The sequence below is a fragment of the Phodopus roborovskii genome, unplaced genomic scaffold (genome assembly GCF_943737965.1).
Source record: "Phodopus roborovskii unplaced genomic scaffold, PHOROB, whole genome shotgun sequence".
NCBI lineage: Eukaryota > Metazoa > Chordata > Mammalia > Rodentia > Cricetidae > Phodopus > Phodopus roborovskii.
This window is the reverse complement of record NW_026126480.1, coordinates 57,930,888-57,951,428: the sequence shown is the minus strand read 5'-3', so window position 1 is coordinate 57,951,428 and position 20,541 is coordinate 57,930,888. Positions and strand designations below refer to the sequence as shown.

General features: G+C 42.0%; 1 protein-coding gene across 1 annotated transcript; it reads left to right on the top strand.

The window, feature by feature from the left end:
• Nucleotides 1-16: 16 nt before the first annotated feature.
• Sdhaf2 (succinate dehydrogenase complex assembly factor 2) lies at nt 17-18,718 on the top strand. Its single transcript, XM_051193941.1, has 4 exons — nt 17-182; nt 4,614-4,831; nt 4,913-5,022; nt 18,528-18,718. Exons 1-4 carry the CDS (start codon nt 147-149, stop codon nt 18,656-18,658), a joined length of 495 nt encoding a protein of 164 aa, XP_051049898.1. The 5' UTR covers nt 17-146; the 3' UTR covers nt 18,659-18,718.
• The last annotated feature ends 1,823 nt before the right edge of the window (nt 18,719-20,541 follow it).

Sequence of the window (20,541 nt, the reverse complement as noted above, 5' to 3'; positions counted from 1 at the left end):
TACTTCCGCCATACGCTGGGACGCGCCTTCCGGCTTGAGCTCCAGCTCCACTGGAGAGGTCCACCTCCACTCGTGAAGTTCGCAGATAGACCGCCGGGAGTTCCCGGAAGTGGCCCCGTGGCCAGCTTCCGGTGCTGTGGGGAGAAATGGCGGTGGTCACCTTGATCCCGACGCTGTCGCGGGTGAGAGAGCCGAAGATTTAAGGTTCGGGGCGGGCAGCAGCTAGGACACTTTCGTCCTCCTCCTTGTCGTGGAGACTGTTCAATTACCCCACAGCCCAGGGAAAGATCCCCTCAAGGCAAGGCACACGCAGGCGCTGGACATGCAGGTCATTTCTCATTCTTGCTGAGCCCATGGTGTGCTCGAGTGAGAGTACTTGGTAACATGTGGTTAAGTGGTTAGTCATCGTGCGAGACATCTCAGATCTTACTAAGTCCCCAGGCACAGTTACCGAACCTCCTCCAAAAGCCCACTTCTAGCTCCTATTCTTAAAGTCTTCAGTGACTTCAACCCCCTTATAGTTGGTCTTAATATTAGATAAACTTAGCTTATAGTGGTCTAGTTGTCTAGTACTGAAACCCCCGACTCAGTCCCACCTGGGTGGGACTGTATTGAAAGTGTAGCATTGAAATCTCTCAGTTCTCAGTGTCTGTTTCATATATTTGAGTTCTCTAATATTAGTTATGAATGCTATATCTTCCTACTAACTCTTCTTAATACTATATAATGTTCTTTATTTCATCTGACAGTTTTGTTTTTTGTGCTAAGCCCCCAATCCAGGGCCTTGGCATGCTAAGGAATTTCATTTTCTTTTCTTTCTTAATTTTTAAGATTAAAAAAATATAGCCCGGCGTTAGTGGCACACGTCTTTAATCCCAGCGCTTGGGAGGCAGAGGCAGGCGGATCTCTGGGAGTTGAGATCAGCCTGGTCTGCAGAGGGAGTTCCAGGACAGGCTCCAAAGCTACACAGAGAAACCCTGTCTCAGAAAAGAAACAAAAACCAAAAAGGTTAAAAAAAAATGTACATATGTGTACATATGAGTGTGTTTCATGAGTTTATGTTTTACTGTGTGTGTAGGTGCCCATGAAGGCCAGAAGAGGTTGTTGGAGTTTCTAGAATTGGAGTTACAGGTGGGTATGAGCCACCTGCTGTGGGTGTTGGAACTGAACCCTAGTCCTATTTAAGAACAGTAAATGCTCTTAACTGCAGAGCTATCTCTAGCCCCAGCAATCTCATTTTCTTTAGAGTTCCTTTACAGGAATTTTCTTTGTGGTATTTTAAATTGATAATTTTAACTGCGTACAGAAGCTTTATTTCTTATGTTCAGGGTGTAGATGCTATAGAGTATACTTTTTTTGAAGATTTTTTTTAAGGGTGTGTGTGTGTAGTACATTTACTCACATACACTTGTTAGTATAGCTATCCACTGACATTGAAAAGGGTGTTGGATCCCCTGGAGCTGAAGTCATATGTGTGGAGGGAGTGGCCTTGTTAGTGTTAGTATCTGGTTAGGGTTAGAGTCTTCCTGGAGGCTTTCAGTTGTTTACTTCCTGAGCTTAAGGAGCATCACTGTAGAATGGGCTATATTACCTTTCTTTAGAACATTCTGTGTCTTGGTTGGGTGTGGTAGCATAAGGCAGAGACTGTAGGGCCTCTTGAGTTCAAGACTAACTTGATGTATCTGTCAAGTTCCAGGCCAGCTAGGGCTACATAATGAATAATAACACCAGTAACAACAACAACATAATCCTGTGTTTTAATGAACTTCCCTTCAAAATTGAAGGTTTTATCCTGGAGGAAATTGCTATAAACCTGTCATTCATGAAAGCCCTGGGTTTGGTCCCTAGTGTCACATACAACAGAGTGTAGTGAGTGGCATGTGCCTGTAATTTTAGCACTCTGAAGCTGGTGGCAGGAGGATGGGAAATCTAAGGTCATCATCTTTGGTTCTTTAGTAAGTTCAAGGCCAGCCTGGTGTGCCACTATGATGGGATGGGAGGTAGAGACAAGAAAATCCCTGGAAGCTCACAGGCCAGCTAGACTGACATACACAGTAGAGAACAACAAAGAACCTGCCTCAAAACAAGGTGGAAGTTGAGGACTGACACCTGAGCTATTTCTCTGATGTCTACATATACACCCATGTTTACAAACAAAAATTTTTAATGCATTTCCTTTTTTTTAAAACATGTATATGAGTGCTCTATATAGACGTACAACTTTATGCCAAAAGAGGGCATCAGATCCCACTGTAGATGGTTGTGAGTGATTGTTGGGAATTAAATTCAGCACCTCTGGAAGAGCATTCAGTGCTCATGACCGCTGAACCATCTCTCCAGCCCCTAAAATGCATTTTCAAGTGCCTTTTCCCAGAGATGCTGGTCCATAATACTTAGGCTGTGGCTTAGGAAACTGAGCTTTCACGGCATGCTGTATTCATTTACTGGAGCTGCCTTACAACAGAAACTTCTGTTCCCAGAGTTCTGGAGACTGGGAGTCTAGGGTGAAGATGGTATCACAGTCATTCTCCCTCATAGTCTCACTCCATGGCTTACAGATATACTTTTCCATTGCGCCCTCACATAGTCCTTCTTTTACACACACATTTCTGACTTGCTGGGCAATTTATGCCTTGGTGTGGACTTCCTTAGGTTCCTCAGGTTCATGATACTTGAGGTCTCTTGAGCATCTTAAATCTGAATGGCCATTTCTTTTTCCAAATTTTGGAAGTTTCAGTCATCCTTTTTTTTTTTTTTTTTTTTTTTTTTTTCTTTAAAGATGGTGTGTGTGTTTCTGTCTCTGTATGTGTGTATGTGTCTGTCTTTCTTCTCTGTGCATGTGTTTTGGGGATAGAACTCAGGTTCTCAAGCACCTTTACCTTCCTTATCAGTTCATAATCAGTAGCTTCCCTAGTGTCGGTGATGCTATAGTTTCATTGTAACCACTGTAAATTGTCCAGAGTCCCCTTCCCCCATCTTTGCCTCCCTCTGTTTATCTGGTACTGTAGCCCTTTGGTTTCATAGTAGCCCTGCTGTAGCCTCTCAAGTGCTGGGATTGCAGACATGAGGCACCATGCCCTAGCTAGTTACTCTGCTCTCTTATCCTCAGTGGCTGCAGGACTTCTACAATATGCTGGCTGTATTAGTGTTGCAAGTTGTTCAAAACAGAAACCACCAGTCCCTTAGACAATGCCAACCCCATGCTCCAGAACAGTAACCATACACTATTCCCTGAGCCCTGGGAAAGAAGCTCCTAAACGATATTAGATTTTTGTCTACCATGTAAAGTTTCCTCTGTACTAAAAGTAAGCCTCTCAGCCTTCTTGGTCCTCATGGTCCTTAAGTGTCTGGAATGGGTTGTGTCCTGTTGTTGCTCTGAGGCAAGAGAGACAAAAACTAGCCTCTAGAGGCAGCCCCTGAGATACTGGATCATTAGATGGACACCCCAACTCTGTTTCCCCAGGAAAAGCTGGGAGTTATGATTTTTTTTTTCTTTTCATTCTTCAGTAAGGCAGAAGTGGGGACCATGGCAAGTGAATGCTGCTGATGCTAACCATCACCTTTGTTTGCCTCAGCTTTCAACCAGGTGACCTTCTAGGAGTCTTACCTTTCCCTCCCAGGTAGAAGCCTGGTGCTGGAATATTCTCCTCATCATTTTGTGCTTGGGTGATGGTTGTGGGGTGGGGGTGGGGGTGGGGGTTGGGGAAAGCAGGATTGTGGCACGTGCAGTCCACAGCCTTCCAATAGGCAACTGATTTTGTACTTATTTGGGGAGCAAGATCCTGTTTTCCCAACTTCTCATAGAGGGAATAGATCTTTGAATTGTTGAGTCATTATCTTCATTGTAAGGGTTTGGTGGCAAGGAAGATGTAGGCCTTCCTATTAAAAACTGTGTGTGATATATGCTTGTATGTATGTGAGAGAGGGAAGGGGAGGGAGGGAGGGAAGTGCTTGTATGGAGACCAGGAGTTAACTTCAGGTGTCTTCCTCTATTTTCACTTTATTTCCTGAGACAGTATCTCTCTGTTTTGGCTAGACTCCCTGACCAATGAAATGAGCCTCTAGGATCCACTTGTGCTGGGGTCACAGATGTAGGGTGTCATTCCTGGCCATGCTTGGCTCTTATGTAGTTCTTCACTCAGGTCCTCATGCTTGCATAGCAAGCGCTTTACTTACTGAGCCACCATCCAGCCCTTTTCATTATATCTTAGAGTTTTATGTCCTTCTTAGGTTTGTAGTTTTTAGGAGATCTAGGTATCCTCTGGGTTTAACAGGTGAGTAACTGGAACACAACTGTATTGTACAGTTTTAAAGGAATGCAAAAGGAGATGTGTTTCTGCTAGGGTAATTTCTGGAAAGATTGGTTAACAGTACACCTGGAATACTCATTCTGTCTTGTAGAGTGAGGTGTTGCCCAACTTATGAATATGCGTTTGTGGTTCTATTTCAGTGACTATCCCCTTTAAACCTTAGATTCATTGGTTTCTGTTTACTATAAAGGGATCAAAATCAGCAGAAGGACTGAGTGAGATCTGATGCGTCTTATGTGTTGAATAAATAGCAGTGATAGTAATCATTGTCTTATAAAGATGTGTGTGGTTTGTTTGTTTCAGGTACTGTCAAAGCACAGCCTGCTGTCTCCTTTGTTCAGTGTGACATCATTCAGACGATTCTACAGAGGTGGCAGCCCAACAGATTCTCAAAAAGACATGATTGAAATCCCTTTGCCTCCATGGCAGGAAAGAACTGATGAATCCATAGAAACCAAAAGAGCCCGCCTACTCTATGAGAGCAGAAAGAGGGGGATGCTGGAGAACTGCATTCTCCTGAGGTAATGGGAAAAAGGGCTCTGGATGTTAACTTCTCTTTGACAAGGCAGTCTTGTCAACCTCATTTTCCTTTTAATTTTCAGCCTCTTTGCTAAAGAATATCTGCACAACATGACAGAGAAGCAGCTGAACCTCTACGATCGCCTGATTAATGAGCCTAGCAATGACTGGGATATTTACTATTGGGCCACAGGTATTCCATATGATAAGCTGCATTTTGTTTTGTGATGATAGGATAACAAGCCTATTTGTGTGTCTGAAATAGTATCTTAGCAATCCTTTTTTTTTTTTTTTTTTTTTTTTTTTTTTGAGACAGAATCTTTTATGTAGTCCTGGCTGTCCTGGAACTCTATGTAGACCAGGCTAGCTTTGAACTCAACAGAGTTCCCTACCTCCCTCCCCCTCCAGTGCTAGGATTAAAATGTGTGCCGCTAAGTCAGGCCCTGTTTTCATAATTTTTATTTATATAATAGATACCAAATCTAAACACTATTCAAATTCTTCCAGAATATGCAAAATTTGCTTAATCAGTTTCTCTAAAAATATTTTTTACATTTATTTATTTATTTTGTGTGCACGTGTGAGTGATCATACATGTGTACATTTATTGAGGTCAGAGGACAACTTAGTTTCCTCCTTTGACCCTGTGGGTTTCAGGGATTGAAGTAAGGTCATCAGGCCTGCTCTCAGTCCAGTTTTTTTTTTTTTTTTTTTTGTGTGTGTGTGTGTGTGTGTGTGTGTGTTTGTTTTTTTTTTTTTTTTTTTTTTTTTTTTGTGAACAGATGGAATATGCTCTGACTTAGGTGAAAAGGGAATGTAGTAAAGCATGTGAAACTCATAGGGCCAAAGGGAAGGCTGAAGAATAGGTTGAGAACAGGGTGAAATGTTCTGGGCTGCTTTCTGTAGGACAAGCCAGTTTAGTTGAAAGATAAAGGCATCAAACTAAAGGCAGCAATATTTTTGGGTTGCTTATCTTTTGAGACAGCATCTCACTGTGTAGCCCAGGTTGGCCTGGAACTTGCTATCTAGACCAAGTTGGCCTTGAATTCACAGAGATCTGCCTGCTTCTGCCCCGAGAGTGTTGGGAATAATGGCAAGGCACTTGCTTTGTTTTGAGACAGACAGTGAACTCAAAGTGTGGCCCAGTTTGGCTTTGAATTCATGATCTTTTCATCCCAGTCTTCTCAGAGCTGAACTTACAGAATGTTGGAATGTAGACATATGCCACCATCCCTAGTCAGAATGATGACTTTTTATTCTGAAAGTCAGCTTAATGTAAAGATGGAGGGCTTCTGTCCAAGTCTACCTTCGTCCTGGGGGGAGGGGGGCGGTGAGGGCTCAGAAAAGGGAAGGTTTAAGGAAGTAGGAGCAGAGGCTGCAAATAAATCAAGCACTTTTGAATTGCAGGCCCAGGCATAATGAAGATTGACTTTCTCAGGGGCCCTCCGAACTTTCTGAATTTTCTGTGACTTAAACAGTTTCATGTTAGTGTAATGGCCATCTTATACTATATATTAACAGACTGCCTGTTCATAACTTCCTGTAACTTCAGTTCCACAGAATCAAAAGTCTCTGCCCTTTTATGGGCATGTTCATACTCACACAATTACAATTAAAGATAAAGTAGATCCTTTTTAAAAATAGGAGCCTAGATGCTTATTTGGTTATATTTACTATCTGATTTTATGTAGAACAAGTTTGATGCTGGCTTAGCATAAGGCATTTGAGATTGATCTTTGTTGCTTGAGTCAGTAGTTCCTTCTTTTGTTTGTTCAATAATATTCCAGTGTGAGGGTTATACCACAGTTTATTTATTGACCAGTAGAGGGATTTCAGTGTTTTCAGTTGTAGGCAATTACGACCAAAGCCACCATAAACATTTGTGTACAGATTTTAGGTTTTCTTGGATAAATACCCAGAAGAATCATTGGATTGTGAATATGTTTACTTTTATACCATACTTTATCCATATGGGCTAGACAGTAAATATTTTAGGTACTGCAAGCCATATGTCCTCTCATAACTGTAACCGTGTCTGTAACATGCTTTCTACATGCAGGTCTACAAATGAGTGTACCTGTGTCTCAATAGAATGTCACTTATGGACATTGGATTTGAACTTCATATACTTTCCAATCATGAAGTATTATCCTTTTTCGGTTTTTCCCCTCTTAATTTTTAGAAATCATTCTTGCTGGGCATGGTGGTGCATACCTTTAATCCCAGGACGTGGGAGGCAGAGGCAGTTGATCACTGAGTTTGAGGCCAGCCAAGGCTACCTAATGAGACACTATCTCAAAATAAAAAATAAAATAAAGTCATTCTTTGCATATGAGCCATTACAAAAATAGGCAACTGGCCATAGTTTCCACTGCTTATGCTAAGATTCAGGAGTACCTTCTGTGTGCTTACATTTTTATGATATTCTGAGAAAGGCAGAAAAACAGAGACAATAGATACCAGTGATTGCTAAGGACAAATTATGAAGGGACACTTGGCGTTTTAGGGTTTCTATTGCTGTGAAGGAGACACCATGACCATACCAACTCTTATAAAAGAAAACATTTAATTGGGGTGGCTTACTTACAGTTTCATAGGTTCAGTCCATTGTCATCATGGAAGGGAACATGGGTGGCATGTAGGCAGACATGATGCTGGAGAAGTAGCTAAGAATTATATGTCTTATAGGCAACAGGAAATCAACTAACACATTGGGTCGTATCATACCTGAACATAGGAAGCCTCAAAGCTTGCTCCTATAGTGACACATTTCTTCCAACAAGGCCATACCTCCTAATAGTGCCACTTCCTATGATCTTATGGGGGCCAATTACATTCAAATTACCACATTCCACTCCCTGACCCCTATAAGCTTGTAACAATATCATAATGCAAAATACATTTAGTTCAACTTCAAAAGTCCCCATAGTCTATCACAGGCTCAATAGTGTTTAAAGTTCAAAGTCTCTTCTGAAATTCATGTGATCCCATAACTATAATTCCCTATAAAAATCAAAATAAACAGATCACATTCTTCTAACATAAATGGCACAGAATATACAATACCATTCCAAAACATAGGGAAGGGATCATAGTGAGGAATTACTAAACCAAAGCAAGACCGAAAACCAGCTGGGCAACTCCAAACTTTGTATCTCCATGTCTGATGTTAAAACAGTCTTCAGCTTTCCAACTCCATTCAGCTTTGTTGACTGCAACACACTTCTTCCTCTTGGGCTGCTTCCCCTCCCTGTTAGCAGCTCTCCTAGGCAGGTATCCCGTGACTCTGGCGTGTCTAACATCTTGGAGTCTCCAAGGTAATCCAGGGTTCACCTCTGCTTTATGCAGTGGCTTTTCAAGTCCTTCATTCAGGGACATCCCTGACACATGCCTGGCCTCAGTGGCTTTCCTTAGGCACAGGGGGAAATTCTGTAACCTGTTTCTTCTATCCTTAACTCTAAAACCAGAACCATGTAGCCGAAGCTGCCAAGTTCTGCTGCTTGCTGGGGCTGGAACAGGTCCCCTTGTTCAATTACATCTTTACCAACTTTGTTTCCCACTGCCTATGCTTCGCTGTCCTAAAACGTGCTCTGTAGACCAGACTGGCCTCAAACTCAGAGATCTGACAGCCCCTGCCTTTCTAGTATGTGCACCATCACACCCAACTCTAATAACCTTGTCTTTAATTCCTTTTCACAGGTCGGAAACTTAGCTGGGTAGGATCTTACCCTGAGGTCACCACTCCCTTTATTCCATCTTTTAATCCATTTATCTCCTTGAACACGGAGTTTAGCTCTATTCCACTTTCTGGTGCTCTTTTTCTCCTCAAATATTTTCCCTTGCTCAGCTTGCTCCTTTTCATCATAAATCTTTATCAGAGTTAACATTAACAACCACACAACAGAGTCTACACTGTTGTTCTGAGATTTCCTCTGCCAACTTTAGCCTCAGGCAGACTCTTCAAACAAGGGCAAAAAGCAGCCACTTTCTTCACCAAAGCATCACAAAATTAGTCTCCAGGCCACATACTAACATTCTTCTCTGAAACCTCTTGATCCTCATAGTTGATCAAATCACATTCAGCACCACTGTCTTCCATATTCTTACTAGTATGACCTATTAAGCCACACTTAAAGCATTCATTCCACTGCTTTCCTAACCCAAAGTACCAAAGCCCAGATTCCTCCAAACAAGAACACGATCAGGCCTATCACAGCAATACCCCAGTTTTGGTACCAACTTCTATGTTAGGGTTTTTATTGCTGTGAAGACACACCATGACCATGGCAACTCTTAGAAATGAAAAAAAAAATTAATTAGGGTAGCTCATTTAAGTTTTAGAGGTTCAGTCCATTATCATCATGGTGGGGAGCATAGCATGGCATTGTACGGGCAGACATGGTGCTGGAGAAGTAGCAGGCAACAGGAAGTCAGCTGAGATACTGGGCATATTCTGAGCATAGGAAACCTCAGTGCCTACCCCCACAGTGACACACTTTCTTCAGTAGCACCATACCCACTCCAACAAAGCCACCCTCCTAATAGCGCCACTCCCTATGAGCTTATGGGGCCCAATTACATTTAAACTACCACACTTGGTATTGTCAACATGACAGCCATGTTGGTGACAGCTTTTGACATTGCTAGGAAAAATAATAGCAAATTCATTGTTTCTCTGGCTTTTGCAATCTTCCTGCCCCCTCTTCCACAGTGATCCCTGAATCTTAGGTACAGGCATTGTGTTGTAGTTGGCACTGGGCTCCACAATTCCATTTTGATTTTATGTAATGGTCCCTGTCTGTCGCAAAGAGAGATTTACTTGGTGGAGCATGAGACCTACTGTTTCTGTAAGCATACGGACAGATATTTAGAAGGTAGTTAGGATTATGCTAGTTTAGTGAAATGACAGTTAAAAGTTTTCCAAGATCTATGATTTCACTACCCCTGGGTGATTGGCTATGTTTCTAGTGCCAGGCATGGTTTCCTTCTTATTGAGCATGTCTTAATTCCTGTTGGTTAGTGCTAAGGTACACGGTATGCACAACATTATTGCACCATTATAGTTATCATGCCATGCTGGTTGTTTTGATTCAGAGATGTCATAGATAGGTAGGGCTGTTGGTTGCCTCCATCATTTGGAATCTTGAATGGTATTGTCTTAGGTTGCTGTGAAGAGACACCATGACCATGGCAACTCTTATAAAGGAAAACATTTCATTGGGATGCAGCTTACAGTTTCAGAAGTTCAGTCCATCATCATCATCATGGTGGAACATGGTGATGTTGTAGGCAAATTGGTTCTGGCAAAGTAGCTGAGAGTCCTGCGTTTTGCAGGCAACAAGAAGTGGTCTGTCTCAATGGGCATGGCTTGAGCATATGTGAGACCTCAAAGTCCACCTCCACAGTGACATACGTCCTCCAACAAGACCACACATGCTCCAACAAGGCCACACTTCCTAATAATGCCACTCCCTTTGGAGGCCATCTTCTTTCAAACCACCCCGGGTATCTTCATTTCTTTTCTTTGGTAAAGTGACTCTCCCACCCAAGTTTATTAATGTAAGTTATTTGGCTTTCAAATCCTGTACCAGCCTTATACCCCAAAATTAACACTAGAGAGTCTTGATTTATTTACAGTTCAAGATCTTTTGTCTCCATGAATATTGGTATATAATATTTCATAACTTCTCACTGGTTTTGATCAGGTTGTGAAGTGCCCTTTTCCATTTTCTGGAGAATATATGTAGAATTGGTGTTACATCTTCCATAAATATGTAATTAAATTTCTTACTATGCTACCACAGTCTGGCCTCTATGGCTAACTTTGTACTCTGATCTTCAGGCAAACTTTATTTGTTAGATCATAAATAAAATATCACCACACACAATTACTAAAATAAATAATAAGCCAGGCATAGTATTACATACTCTAATCACAGTACTTGGGAGGCAGAAGCAGGTAGATCTCTGTGAGTTTGAGGCCAGCATAGACTACATAGTGAGTCCCTGGAGAGCCAGATCTACCTAGTAAGACCTCACCCTCCCCTGAAAATAAATAATAATAGGTATCTTTTATATCTGTTATTGGTAATTTGTATTTTATCTCCCCTCCCCTATGTTTTGGTCAATATTGCCAAAGTTGCCATTGATGTCATTTTTTTCCCTTATCTTTTTATATCATTGGTATTTTCTGTTTTTTCCACTTTTCAGTCCCATTGGTTTCTGTTGTTGCTCATGTTCTTCTTGTCTTAAGTGTGATTGGCATTTCCCAGTTGTTTGAAGTAGAAGCTAAGCTTATCAGAGATCTTCTTTTCCACCATAAACATTCAGTCTCTCTGTGCCAGTGCTTCTCACCCTTCCTAATGCTGTGACCCTTTAATACAGTTCCTCATGTTGTGGTGACCCCCAACCAAATTCCTCTCATGATCCTGTTCAGCCCATGAATTATTCCAAAGTATGTTTAAGTTTCAAGTATTTGGAAATTTGTTAGAGTTTGTTGAATTTTGCTTTCAGCCCTGAAATACAAGTACTTTAGTAAATATTCCATATACACTTGAAAGTGTGTCTTTTGTTCTTGTGGGCAGATCATTCTATAAATGACAAATGGGACAAGGAGGTTGATGATGTATTCTCCATGGTTTTCATTTTCTGAGTGCCTGTTCTATCAGTTACTGATACTTGCTTTGGGGTAACTGTTAGTGTAGACACTCTAGCTTTTTTTAAAAAGCATTTATTTTTGTGTCTGTGGAGGAGGTGCAGCTGCATAGCACAGTGTGCATGTGGAGGTCAAAGGACAACTTGTAGGAGTTGATTCTCTGCTTCTACTTGTAGGTTCCAGGGATTGAACTCAGGTCCTAGGGTGTGCTGGCAAGCGCCCTTGACCAACTAAGCCAGCTTGCTGAACTTTTGTATTTCTTTTGACAACTGTATAGCTTCCTGTTTGGATTGTTTTCCTCTTGCTTTGTAAACAATTACCACAAGTTTACTAAACTTGAAGCCACATATATTTTTGTGGGTCAAAAGCTCTGCTCAGATCTCACACTGAAATCAGTGAGTCAAGTGTGCTGTGTTTCATGTGGAGACTCTGGGGAAGAATCTAGTTCTGAGCTCATTGACTTTTTTTCCCCTAAGAATTTGTTTCCTTACATTGGAGAACTGATCTGCCAGCAGCCAGTTTCCTTTGGCTTTGCCTGAGCAATGGAGTCATCCCTCATACTCCCAGTTACCTGACTTACCCCTGCCATACCAGCTGGAGTGCTTGTATTCTAAAATGACAGACTATCTTTGTCTTCCTATCTAAATTGAGTTTTTATGTAGACAGAATACAGAGTCTTTCTTTTTTATCCAATCTGATGGTCTCTGCCTTTCACAAGTGGGTCTAGACCTTTCATATTTACTAAATTCTCAATGTGTTTGAATTAAATGTTAACATTTTTTGGTTGTTCATTGTTTCTTCCATCTGCTTTTTATCTCTTATTTGTTTGTGTGTGGGGGGGTGGTTGTTGCCACTCTTGGGTTATTTATGTCCTTTTAGGTTTTTAACGATTGCTCCTGGGTTCACAGTATACAGCTTTAATTAGTCAGAGTCTGATTTGAAGACCTGTGAGGTGCATGTATAATATGTAGCCTTTACAGCAGAGTGCCTCCCCACCCCCACCCCGCTGGCCTCAGCTTTTGTGCTGTGCTCATTCTTTTACTTCGACCTTTACTCTAAGCCTGGAACACATTTCTCCTGTTTTACTGTAGGCAACAAAGGAAAATAATTCAAAATATATGTTCTGCCCTCATTAATTTTGGCAATTTCTAGTGATGGTTGTTCCTTTATATAAATCTCTGTTCCTATCCTGCCATAGTTCCTCTGCTGAACTTCCTTTATTATTACTTGTAGCACAAATTTGAATTCTCTGCCTTGGGTGTGGAACTGAAGGCTCACAGGTTTGTTTGCTTTTCAGTACTTTCTTAAGGCTTCCTCTTTTGCCAGGCTGTCAGTATGTATGTAACTCTAGTTCCAAGGGTTCTGGCACCCACTTCTGGCCTTCGTGGGTACCAGGCATACATATGGTACACATACATGTACACAGAAGCATAACCCTCACACCCATAAAATAAATAAATAAATCCAAAACTAAAATAAAAAGATATTTTTAAATTATTCTTTAAGAGATAAGCTCTTGCTGTGCTGCCCAGGCTGGCCCCAAACTCCTGGGCCTCCACTAAACTTCATGCTTCAACCTCCTGAGTAGGTAGAATTACAGACACATGCCGCCATGCCCAGTTTAGAAAAGGGTTATTTGATGCACGGTTTTGTGGACCCCAGTGCTGGAGAACTGAGGTATGTAGGTGAAGCAGCACATGGCAGCAGCAAGTGCCTGATAAGCTGTGTCCATTTGGTGGCCAGGAAGCATGTGTCAGGTGTGAGGAGGGCAGGGAAGGGAGGGAGGGGCTGGATCCTGTCATCTCCTTTGAGAGTGTATCCTCAATGACTAGAATACTCCCTAGGACCACCAAGGTTTCCACTGCCTCCCAATAGCACCATGCTGGGGACGCACAGGGGACATTGTCCTTGGAGGGCCATTTCCCACCCTAACTATAGCACTGTGTTTAGGTGTATTTGCGTATTTATTCTGTCTGGAGTTCTCTGACATGTTGGGTCTGGGTTTTCATGTCTTCTATTATTAGAACAGTCTTCAGTCTCCTTCATGCTCTCTTTTCCTTTTGCAGTTCTGGTTGCACTTTGAAAACTTGTGTCCACAGTTCTTGGTATCTGCTGTATGTGCTTCTCTCTTTGTGAATCGGCTTGGGTCCTTTGTATTTGGCAGCGTCTCTTGGCCTCCTTTTCACTGATTCTTCAATTGTGTCAGATGTCATGATGAGCCTCTTGAAGTCATTTTTCATTGCTGCTGCTGTGATCTTATTTTTAGCATTTCCACATGACATTTAGACTTTCTCCCTGCTGGAATTCTTCATCTGTTCTTATACTTTGCCTGCCTTTTCCACTGGAGCTTTTGATGTTAGTAATAATTATTTTAAATTCTTACTGGGAGTCCTGACACAAGCTATCCCTGAGTCTGTTCCTATTGCTTGCTTTCTTGTAGTTTCCCTCTTCTGGATTTATTTTATTTTTCATCATGTGTATGTATGTGTGTCTATGCCCCATGTGAGTGCAGGTGTGTCAGTGGAATAAAGGCATTGGATCTCTGGTGCAGGAATACAAGTGGTTATGAGCCACCTGACTTAGGGGCTGGAATCAAATTCAGGACTTCTGAGTTCAAAGCAGTATGTACATACTCTTAACTGCTGAGCCATTCCTCAGTCCCTGCATCATAGTCTTGTTGTTAGCTTTAAAAAAATTTAGAGAGAGAAAGAGAGATTGTGTGTGTGTGTGTGTGTGTGTGTGTGTGTGTGTATGTGTGTGTATGTGTTACAGTGCATGTGTGGAGGTCTGAATGTGAAGGTAGTTCTCTTTTACCTTTACATAGGTTTCAGGAATGGAATTCAAGCATGGCAAACGGCCTTGTTTAGTTTGTTAGGTGCTTCCAGGAATTCTCCTGTCTTGTTAGAGGAGCATTGGGATTACATATGTGCACTTTCATGTTGGCTTTATGTGAGTCCTGGACATTCTAACATGGGCCCTCATATTTACATGCTAAGAGCTTTACTTGCTGGGCATTTCCTGAGCCCTTTGTTAGCTTTTTGAGATTGATTCTCATTATTCTCATTGTGTATCCTAGGCTGGCTTCAAAACCTTTTTTTTTTTTTTTTTTTCCCCTTTTGAGACAGGGTCTCACTGTGTAGCACTGGCTGTCCTGGAACTACAGAGATCTGCTCACTTCTTCCTTCAGTACTGGGATTAAAGGCAAGCTCTACCTCACCTGGCTTTGGTTTTAAATTCTTGATTTTTTTGCCTCAGTTTTGCCAATAGTAGGGTTATAGGTATATGCCAACACACCCATGTCTAACTGAATGGTAGACATTGGAGAGCAAGGTACATAGTGTCTATGTCGTGAGGGGCCGGGCATCATATAGGCTGATAGTGTAGGGAATCAAGTTTGTGAGCTTGGCAGTTAAGCTCAGTCTGGGTTATGATTTTGCTTTGTTTATGTTCAGGACCTCAGCAGCACCATGCAATGGTGTGCTCAGAGCAGCAATTGTTTCTAAAGAATGTTTTCAGTGTTTCTATATCATTCCCAGCCTTCAGCCTTCCTGTATTTCTGGGCCTCAAGGGGATTCTTTTTGCATGCTCTGGCCTTCACTGCTAGATTCCTGTGTCTTCCGCTTGGCCTTGCTAGTTCTCTCTTTTCCTTGTCCAACCTTGGTCTCAGGCAACCCCTATGGCCTGGCTCTTAGAAGCAGGATTGATCAGTGATACTGTCCCACACTCAGGCCTACATGTCTGTTTTTCTTTCTTCTTTTTTTCCTGTGACTCTTCTGGCCCATGTGAGAGACAAGATTGATTTCCCCACTCTCAGTTACAGATTTACCTGTGTTCCTTCCAAGAGAGGACCCTGGTTGAGCTTCGTGTTCATTGACCACACGGACTGTGCTCTCCTTCTGGCTTCCCACTCTGAGACCAGACTCCATCAGGGCATGTCTGGTGTAGACCAGGTTGGCCCTGAACTCAACAGAAACCCATTTGTTTTTATGCTAGAATTGCATGCTCACACCACCACATCCAAGTAGTACATATCTGTAATGGAAGCACTCTTACAGCAAATCCTCTGGAAGCTAGAGGGCAGCCAGCCTGGAACATCCAGCATAGAAACAAGGTGAGAGGAGAGAACCAACTTCCATGGTCATATTCTAGTATGCCTGTGCCTACCCGCATACACATCGCACGCACACACATGCACACAATTTTTAAAAATAAAATGGAGTGGGGAGAGGGCTTCATGATTAAGAGCACTTGCTATTCTTACAGAAAAATCTAGGTTTGGTTTTAAGCATTCACATGATTGCTTACAAATGGCTATAATTCCAAATCCTGAAGATCCGATGCCTTCTTTGGCCTTTGCTGGCACCAGTCATGCATATAGTACACATATATAACTGCAGGCAAAATACACATAAAAATAAATGTTAAGAAAAAAATTTTAACCCCCAAGTCCAAAATACAACAAAACCCCCAGATCACTCACTCGGTGCCAGGCTCTGGGTTGACAGAATCTGTCTTGGATTGAAGGGATTCCTCCTAGCATTTTATTTAGCTTTCTGGAGCTTGTCACCTAAGCTTTGCTGGTGGATGGCTTTGCTATAATTGGCATCTTAAACAAGTATCTCTAGTGTGGAAAGACTGGGACTTTTGTTTTTTGTCTTATTGCCCCTTTGCCTGCCCATTCACATCTCATTAGGCAAGTTTATGTTTATACTATGGACTTCTCATTTCTCTAAAAAAAAAAAAAAAATCCCCATTTGCTTAAGTTTACTATAGCTAATTTCTGTCACTTACTCCCAAGGGTCCCTAACTGATAAAGAGAAGAAGCAGAGCTTTGTTTTGGGGCTTTATAGCTTAGAATAGGAGGGCTGGAAATGGAGCTCAATGGCAGAACACTTACAAGAGCATTTGTGAGGCTCCACCTGGGTTCAGTCTCCAGCACCACAAAACAAAAGAATAAAAGTGGAAACAATACTATTGTCTCCCTTTATTTGTAGGGAATTCATTATAAAATCCTCAGAGGATTCCTAAATTGGATGATCTCAAGCCCTTTATAGCCCATGCTTTCCCCCATATTCCCTGCAGTGTTACCTGCCACACAGTACCAGAATTAACCTGTCTGCCCATTTCAGTGCCCCAATACTTTCTTTGTATCACTACTCTTGTGCTTTGGGTCTGTTATTGAATTAAAAAATAGGATTACATAGCTAGACATAGTGGTTTATGCCTTTAATCCCAGCACTCAGGAGGCAGAGGCAGGTGGATCTCCAAGTTCAAGACCAGCTTGGTCTACATAGTAGGTTCCAGGAAAGATAGAGCTGTATAGTGAGATCCTGTCTCAAAAACAAACAAAAGCAAAGAATGTGGTCACTTGAACATAAGCCTGCAATAGTTCAACATTCATTATATTCTCAAAACTAAGGTGTCTAAATGACTAATGCATGGGTAGCATATACAGTGTAGATATAAAGGACAAGGGATAATTCATATACAAAGTGGACAGAGCAGGATAGTATAAGGTTTCATCGGCCTATTAAGAATAACATACAGTTTAAAATTCACGAATTATTTCTGGGATTTTGTTGGGACCAGTCGACCGGTTGTACATGCCTGAAAAGGTGAATGAGACAAAAAGAAAGATACAAAAGACAGAAGATAGAGTTGGGAAGTCTCTCAATGAGTACTGTAGCAGCTCCAAATTTATTTCTCATAGCCCTTTTATACCTAAAGCAAAAGGGAGGGTAAAAGACTTCCTAACCATGATACAAGAAACAATCAAGTGTAATTACTCCATTAATTCTCAATCTAGTAACCACACCTTTAGTCAAACATCCTCTTATTTGGTCTTGAGTGGCAAAACATTTAGTAGCGATGCCCTTGACCACACCATCCTGTTATTTGGCCTTGAGGAAAACGAGTTTAGTTTCAACTCTGATCTTACATCAAGATGGAATGGAGTCATAGCTGTTGGCTCTACCAATTTTGCACTTTATATTATCAAATTGTGGAGGAACCAAGCTAAGTGATAACTGTGGATGTTGAAACCAAAGGTAAGGGGGAAATTACTCTGTACTCAGAAGACAATTGAGACTAAATGCAAAGCAGTATAGTCAAGATTGCACAAGCAAAGGGTCATCAGATTTGTTCATTAAGTATCAGATAGTATATATTTTAGTCATGAGGCCATATGAGCTCTGTTGTCATCCCTCAGCTCTGCCATTGTAATACAAAGTAACCTGGAGCATAGCAAGCAAAGGAGAGCAGCTATGCTAACAAAACTAGTTACAAGTATAGGCCAACACAGTCTACCAACCCTGGTATAGCCTAGAGTATTTGAAGGAAGAATGGTGATGGCCCATGGTCCATTTGTCCATCTGTGGTTCTTGGCTATTGCCAGAGTTTCAACTTGTTCTTTGTTGTTGTTTGCTTTTAGATTTTAAAAAGAAATGTACTTTTCCTTTAAAAATTGTGTGTGTGTGTGTGTGTGTGTGTGTGTGTGTGTGTGTGTGTGTGTGTAAGAAAGAGGTCAGAGGATAACTTGTGGGAATTGGTTTTCCTTCTACCATGTGGGATCCAGGGTTTGAACTCAAGTTATTATGCTTGGTGGCAAGTGTCTACTTATTGAGCCTTTGAGCTGGCCCTTAAAATTTACTTTTTTAGTTTTATTGATGTATGGGTGCCTGTGGGTGGCCAGAAGAGGCCATGGAATCTCTTGGAGTTGGACTCACAGGTAACGGTGAGCAGCCTGATATGGGTGTTTGGGAAGTGATCTCAAGTCCACTTTAAGAGCAAAAGCACGCGTACCGGATGAGCCATCTTCAGCCTCTGTTTCTGTTTTTGGAGATAGGGTTTTACTCTAGCCCAGGCTAGCCTGAAGCTCACTCTGTGACCCAGGCTGGTCTTGAACTTGCAGCAATCATCTTACCTTAGCTTCATAAGTGCTGGGCCTCTACAGGCATGAGTACTGTACACAGCTTTGTAGCTCCCAAGTTTTTCATATGAGCATTGACATGGTACAATTCTTTCTGCCCACCCTTCTGTTGCAGAAGCAAAACCAGCTCCAGAAATATTTGAGAATGAAGTCATGGAACTGCTGCGAGAGTTCACCAAAAACAAAAACAAAGAGCAGAGACTGCGGGCCCCAGATCTGGAATATCTCTTTGAAAAGCCTCATTAAGCTGTGTGCCACTGCCTGTCATGGTGGTCAGTATATGGACAGAAGCTGCTTCTGGTACTGGTTTTGGCTTCCTACTTTTCCTTAGGCACTTGAACCTCTACCACCAGGACAGACATGTAATATGCGAGATGACTCACTCATTCTAACCTACACTTGTCTGTACAGCACAGATTTGCCACAAGAGGGCATTGTAGGGGAAGCAATTCCTACAATACAAAAGACCCAGCTGCTTAGGAAGAGCTGCCCACTCAGTCCTACACACCGTGGCCCCAGGTCTTGTTAAGATAAACTTCCCTCTTCTAACTTGGTATAGTTCTTTCAGTCAGAGAGAGCTAGTCCAAGCCCCTGAGCTGAACCTGTCAAAGGCACAGCAAGCTGAATAAGGGCATTAAGCAGGATTGGTGTGGGCACACTGCTAAAGTCAACATCCTCATCACATTTTCTTCACAACATGCCCTTTGTAAACCAAAAGATAATTGAATATGGAAGGGTATCAAGGGAAAGGAATTGACAGTTCTCCGACCGTTACAATTATCTTCATTTTGTCTGTTCCTGTGCAACCCAGAGTCATACTTATAATGGAGTTTTACAAACTTATAGTCATGAGTTTTCTGACCTTGTGGCACTGTGGCAAATTTTCCCCCTCATTCCTACAGCCTTTAAAATTTTTAGTTGACCAAATAATAATGACACATATTTCTTATTTCTTAACACGTTAATTAGGTGTCATGGATCACACCTGTAATGTCAACCCTTAGGGTCTGAGGTAATAGTATCACAAGAATTTGAAGCCAGCCTGGGCTATGTAGTGAATTTGAGGCCAGCCTGGACCACTGTGTTAGAATGAAGTAGCTGGGAGGGCTGGCCATTGCACAAGGTATTCTCTCTGGGAGCTCTGCTCTCAGCTGAGGAGAGGCAGTCGCTCTGGCTGGAATGTGAAAGTGATGGCTAGAGGGAAGCAGGCCAGAACTGATAAACATGAGGTTGGTAACTACAAGAGCTATAGGCAAAGAGGAAAAAGAATTTCCTGGTCAGGGGAGGAAGTGGGGAAACCTCGCAGCACTCCCACAGACAGGTGGCATTAGGCCTGTCTGTAGACAAGAGAGTTGTTTTGGAAGATGTCAGTAATGCATCCATGATCCAAAAGCCAGGATTTGGGCCTGGAGAGATGGCTTAGTTTAAGAACACTGGCTGCTCCTTCAGGGGACTCAGTCTTAGTTTTCAGATATGCATGGTGGCTCACACCTGTCTGTAACCCCAGTTCCAAAGGAGCCAATGCCCTCTTCTGGTCCTATGGGCACGGCATGCATGTGCTGCACAGACATCCATATAGGCAAAACACATAGAATAAAGTAAATACGGGTTGGAGAAATGGCTCAGCAGTTGAGCACTGGCTGTTCTTTCAGAGGACCCAGGTTCAATTCCCAGCACTCACAAGGCAGCATATAACTGTCTGTAACTCCAGTCCTAGGGGATCTGATGCCCTCACACAGACATGCATGCAGGTGAAATGTCAGTATGTACATGAAAAGGAATAAATCGTAAAAAAATTAAAACTTGAATTTATTATTGTTTGATCTAGCTTTCTGATAGACAACAGGGCTTCACTGCTAACATTTACCTTCACTTCTGGACGTTGTACTGGAAAAGAGAAGGCAAGTAAATAAATGACAATTCTTAGACAGGAGCCCTGTAGTGCTCTGTGGTAAGTAGGACACTACCAGCTACTTCCCAAATGAGGAAATTCCCTCACCTTGGTCACCCAGAACAGCTTTGGTAGCACCGTGGTTGTGAGTTCAAGCCTTCCCTTCATTGCTTAGCTGCTGAATAAACTAACTGCTAAGCTTTGGTTTCTAACTAAAAGAGATAATCACTTTAGTCCA